The sequence below is a fragment of the Pinus tabuliformis genome, chromosome 9 (assembly GCF_031772625.1).
Source record: "Pinus tabuliformis cultivar Carrire ecotype Pingquan chromosome 9, CPIR1, whole genome shotgun sequence".
Taxonomy (NCBI): Eukaryota; Viridiplantae; Streptophyta; class Pinopsida; order Pinales; family Pinaceae; genus Pinus; species Pinus tabuliformis.
Window position 1 is genome coordinate 102,813,712 of NC_142307.1, and position 5,834 is coordinate 102,819,545.

At 48.6% G+C, this 5,834-nt stretch overlaps 1 protein-coding gene across 1 annotated transcript; it reads right to left on the minus strand.

Moving 5' to 3' along the window:
* Positions 1-710: 710 nt before the first annotated feature.
* LOC149147286 (uncharacterized) lies at positions 711-4,967 on the minus strand. The gene is made up of 4 exons (XM_089441782.1): positions 4,032-4,967; positions 3,405-3,914; positions 2,004-3,029; positions 711-1,460 (listed from the first exon to the last, which is right to left on the minus strand). The coding sequence occupies exons 1-4, from the start codon at positions 4,965-4,967 to the stop codon at positions 711-713; spliced, it is 3,222 nt and encodes a 1,073-aa protein (XP_089297908.1).
* Between the last annotated feature and the right edge of the window lie 867 nt (positions 4,968-5,834).

The following is a 5,834-nucleotide window of genomic DNA, read 5'->3' on the forward strand; positions in this document are numbered from 1 at the left end:
CATCCATAGCCATCCTGGGGGTCTGCCTGAACTTCTCCCGCTCTGGACGTTGACGCCTCCTGCGTCTGAGTTTGGACGGGTGCTTTTCCTTTTGCAGCTGTCGCTTGTCCCTCAGCCTTGTCCGCCTGGTTCTCAGAGGGCAATTCTCTGCTACTTGACCCGGCATGGTCCTCCTTTGCGTCCCTGACGAAGAGGACTGAAATGTGGGCATTAAGATTTCCCAAATTGAATACTGCGGTGCCAAATGCTGGAAGCGCTGGCGGTCCTGGCGGTCCCTCACTCGGATTGCTCGAGTCCAAGAACTGAGATGCTTGCAGGTGGGGAGTTCCAGCTCGGCGATAACAGTAGCAGCAGCAACAATGGTGGTGGGCATCCGCTGCTGGAGGGCGAGAGGATCTCCCACGACCAGATCCTCTTCTACACGGTTGCCGTTCTCTTGTTCTAGCCATATTGACGAAGGAACTGGCTGCTCGAAACAGAGCTTCCAATGCACGGTTCCAATTCCCAGCACCTGCAGGTGGTGCCTTGCTATCTCTCCCTTGCAATGCAGGTGGTTCAGAGTCCCCAGCGTCTGCCAGAAGGCAGAGAATGTTCCAGCACGTCTGCACAGCGAGCTTGTCTTGCTGAGAATGGCGTAGCTCCATTCTTTCCCCCATCTTAATTCCCACAGCGTGCCCTTGAAACTTGAGCGCCATGAATGCGCTCTGCCCTCACAGTCTACCTCCATTAATGTCATTAAGGTATGGAGCAAGAGCCCCTTCATTTATTTCTTCTGCGTCATGCCTTACATTCCTCCACGGGCTGGCTCGTGGCAGCACTTGCTGGCCATGTGGCCTTGCCATAACGCTTGTACAAACACCCGCATCCGGGTGGCTGGCATCTTTTTGGATGAGGCAATTGAGTTCCTGTGCTTGTTGGTGGTTTTGAATGATATCCATGGATCCTGAGCGGATTACCTGGTTATTGTCAACCCCCACATTGGCCAATAGGTCCGCAATCTTGTTGCCTTCTCTTCTTGTGTGATTGAAAGAAATGGCTCTGTTATTTCTGAGATATTGCTCCATGATATTTAGCCTGGCTTCTAGTCTCCAACTTGGGGCGATTTTCCTGGCTTGGGATCCATTCTGTAAGTGTATGGCAATGTTGATGAGCAGCTGGGAGTCCCCTTCCACAATCAGGGGTTGGAGATTGAGCTGTTCCGCTTGTAGGAGACCTTGCCATAGGCCTTCTAGCTCGGCAGAATTGTTAGTGTCCCACCCCATATTTCCAAAGTAGATTTGCAAGGGAGTGCCAGCATGGTTCCTCAAAATTCCTCCGAATCCAGCAGCTCCAGGATTGCCCTTGGAAGCCCCATCAAAGTTGAGTTTGAAAGAATTGATGGGGGGAGGTTTCCAGCAGCTATCTTCTGTGCTGGTGCTGTTGGAAGATCGCTGCTTGTAGTCTTCCTGTGGCAGTTGCAGCTGCCAATTGTCGAGGATGTTTCTCTCATTGTCAGTTGAGGGGTGATCTTCCTTCGACCAGGTTCTGAGCATCATGGTTTCATGAAGATTTCCCTGAAGTCTGTGCCAAATTTCCTCAATGCGGGAGCTTGTGTTTTTGAAGATGCGCTTATTCCTCTCCTTCCAGATGTTCCATAAGGTTAGGCCCGGGATGATTCTCCATAAGTGGTTGAGGAGTTCACAGTTGTAGGGGCTTTTTGGCCATTGCCTAAGATTGCTGATGATGTCGTCATCTGCTCTGCATCTTTTTTGGCATCTGAAGCTTACTTTTTCCCAAATCTGGTTGGCTAGGGGACAGGAAGCTAGAAGGTGCTGGAGGGTTTCTTCGTGTTGAAAGCAGTTATGGCATATGGAAGGGCCTTGAAAGCCTCTTCTTCTGAGTCTATCCCAAGTGAGGATTTTTTTGTGCCCTACTAGCCAGAGGAAGTGGGAAATTTTGGGCCAAGCTCCTAGATCCCATAGATTACTCCATAATGAATCGGTCGAAGGAGGAAGATTGCTAACCAGCTTGTAGGCTTCGGCTGTGGTGTAGGTCCCCTTGGGTAGATACCCCCATCTGAGAATGTCATGGCCTTCATGATACCGAATTCTTCGCTTTCTTAATTCTTCCCCAAGGTCTTCCGCTTCCTTGCTGTTGGCATTGGTGAGAATTTGATTACTGTGTATCCATTTCCTGTATCCTTGCTCCCCTTCCTGTGTCCAAAAAAGATGGACTTTATCCCGCAGCTGCTCCTGTCTGTTTGGTATTAGAGTTGGAGGAAGAGCACTGGTTAGCCTGGGCAGTTGATTCCAGGCGTCAGACCAAAATCTTGCTAGTTTTCCATTCCTGATCTCCCAAAAGCTATGCTGTTGGATTAAGTGATAGTGCTGCTTGGCAGCGTTCCAGATTAAAGACCCTTTCTCAGTGGGCGTGAACCTAATGAGTTCTTCTGGAGGTCTGTGGTTGGCATACTTGGCTTTCCAGATTTTGACCCAAGGCTTTTCCGGGTTTGTGATCCATTGCCACCAGATCTTGGCATTCATGATAGCGTTACTGTGCTCTGGATCCCGAAGGCCAATGCCGCCACTGCCTTTTGGCATGCATACAGTGGACCACTTAACCAGAGCCCATTTGCGATTTGTAGCTGAGCTACCCCAGAGAAAATCGCGCTGTAAGTTTCTGATTCTCTTTATGACCCACTTAGGTGCTGCAAGAACTGAAAAAAGATAGAGAGGCATGGATTGAAGGACGGATTTGATAAGCACTACCCGGCTGGCAAGGTTAAGAGATCTGTAGGTCCAGAGGTTGAGGCGGGACTCAAGCTTTTCGAGAAGGGTGCTCCAAGCGGGCTGTTTTAAGGCAGAGGCAGTGAGGGGAGCGCCTAGATATTTGGAGGGCAGCGTCGCTGCAGGGATGCCCAGAATGCGAGTAATAGCAGATTTGACCTGAGGTGGGGTATGAAAGAAAAAAATCTGCGACTTGGAGGTATTGACCTGAGTTCCAGAGGCCTCAGCGAAGTCGTTGAGGAGGGATTTGAATTGAGCTGCTTCCTGGGCAGAGGGATAACCATAAAGCATAGTATCATCAACAAATTGTTGATGAGAGGTGGCAGGGGTGTGGTGAACCGAGATGCCCTTAAGCTGATGAGAGTGGAGGGCATGTTTTATGTGTCTACCAAGACCCTCCGCCATCAGAACAAAGAGGAAGGGGGATAAGGGATCACCTTGCCTAATACCACGCGAGGGCTTGAAAGGGCGTGAGGGGATGCCATTTATCAGGATGGAAAAGTGAGAGGAGGTGATTAGGTTCATGATCCAGCGGATCCACATGGAATCAAATCCAAAAGCTTTTAACATCTGCTGAATGTAAGACCAACTGAGCTTATCAAAGGCTTTAGAGAGATCCAGTTTGAGAATCATACCTGCCTGCTTAGAATGCTTGAGAGAATGGATAATCTCATGCGTGAGGAGGATGCCATCCATTATTTGTCGTCCTTCCACGTACCCTGACTGTTCCGGTGATATAAGCATAGGTAAGAGGGGCTTCAATCTGTTGGCAATGACTTTTGTTATGACTTTGTAGATGACATTGCAGAGGGCAATGGGCCTGAACTTGTCAGGCGTGATGGAGTTCTCCTCTTTGGGGATGAGAGTGATAAAAGTGGAGTTGAGGGAGGGGAGGAGCCAGCGTGTGGTTCTGGATTCCTCAACAATTTGCCACACCTCCAATTTTATCAAATCCCAGAAAGCATGGAAGAATGTGGTAGTGAATCCGTCCGGGCCTGGGGCCTTACCTTCTTTGAGCTGGGCCATTGCTTCATCTACCTCCTGAGGAAGAATGGGACTCATTAGAAGCTTATTGTGGTCCTCCGATATGATTTTTGGCACATTGCTGATTATTTTTTCAATTGCCGGTTGCCTATCATTTGCTGGTTCCTGATGGACAAGTTGGAAATGGTCCAGGAGTGCTTCTTCAATTTCTGCATGCGATTCGACTCTTTCCCCTGTCTATTTTTGGATGAAGGGGATGGAGTTGTGCATCCTTCTCTGCACCGTAGTTCTGTGGAAAAATTTTGTATTGCGCTCCCCTTCCTTCAGCCACCTGACCCTTGATTTTTGTCTCCAGTAGATTTCCTCCTGTTTCCTTCTGGCTTCAATCTGACTGTTAATGAGTCGTTCTTGGTTCAGGGTGGTCTCCGTGTGTCCCTCTGTAATTACTTTTTGTTGGAGATTCACCAATTCTTGATGCAGATCTTGTTGCGCCTTGAATATGTTTCCAAAGGTCTCCCTGTTCCATTTTTTTAGTTGATTTTTTAGGTACCTCAGCTTCTGTTGAAATTGATACATCCGCGCGCCTTCCGGAGGGAGGAATGAGGCCCAGGTCGTTTTGAAGAAATCCTTGAATGCAGGGTGAGATAGCCAGAAACTTTCGAATCGGAAGGGTCTTTTTGTCTGATCTCCGGGTCTTCTCCATTGCAGAGCTATGGGCCAGTGATCCGACCCCGAATGAGCGAGAATTTCTGCTGAGAGGTCTCCGCCAAGGTGCACTGAGTTGTCAGAAATTAGAAATCGGTCCAATTTGGAGGCAATACGGGAGTTACCAGCTCTGCGATTGCTCCAAGTGAAGGTTCCATTGCAGAATGGCATGTCGATGAGGGAAGTTGCTTGGATGAAGTCTTTGAAGCGTGCAGCGTCCGGCTCCAATCTGTATCTTCCGCCAATCTTTTCCTCGCTATTGGTAATCATATTAAAGTCCCCTGCCATTATCCATAGTGGGTGACTTCTGTTATTGCTAAGGACTTCAATAGTGTCAAGGAGCCTGATTTTGCTGCCTGTGTCTTGCGGAAAATAGACATTAGATAGGTTGCCATGAATGTTGGTTCCCAGGATGTGGAAGACTGCTTGAATGAAGTGGTGAGAGGCATGAAAATCCGTGAGAGTTACCGCTTGGGAGTTCCATGCTATAGCTAGCCCTCCTGAGGCTCCCATGGCATCTACAGCTACAGATCGACAGCCTGGCCAAGCCTTGGAAAGTATATCTTCTAGGGTAGAACTGTTACATTTTGTTTCCTGGAGAAAGCACATCTGTGGCTTTTCCATTTTTATCATGTTCTTCAACATTCTTAGTTTTCCGGGGCTGTTAAGCCCTCTTAGATTCCAGGATACGAGCTTCATTGATCAACTACTATTGGAGGGCCTGTAGTACTTCGTTAACTTTGCATATCTGCCTGAATCAACCAGGATTTTTCCTACTTCGATAGTTCGCTGAAGATCTGTCTTCCGTCCTCTCTTCTTGGAGTCTTTTGGCCGCAGGTGGCTATCCCAATGACTGCCTGGTTGTATCCCAAGTTGGTGTTGATGATAGGCCCTTGAGATAACCATTTCGAGCTTATCAAGTTGAAGCTCTGAGATGGATTCATATGCCCTTTTTCTGCATGCTGCTTCTAGCTCCAGAATGTCTAGACCGTTGAGATCTATGCTCTCTGGTTCTTCGTCCATTTGCTGCACTTGTTCGCTTTCTTCCTTGTTGATTTCTGAGTCTTGGTGAACATCCTCCTTTCCATCAACTTCCATGTTCTTGTTAGACTGCTCGGGATCTTTGCTGAGGATGGAAGAGGGAGCGGCAGGAGCAGAGGATTTGGAGGATGGATCGATGGGGGACGGGTGGGATGAGGAAGATGGGCGCGAGGGGATGGGATCAGAGGTGAGGGGCTGGTCTTCAGAGGTTTGGGCAAGTATATCAAAGCTGTTCTTGGATGCAACATTGGAGGGCTTGTTGGGCTGGGGTTTAGGTCCACTCTGAGGCTTCTTATGCGAGCGTTTTCTATGAGTAACCTTGGTGAAACCATCCTGGTT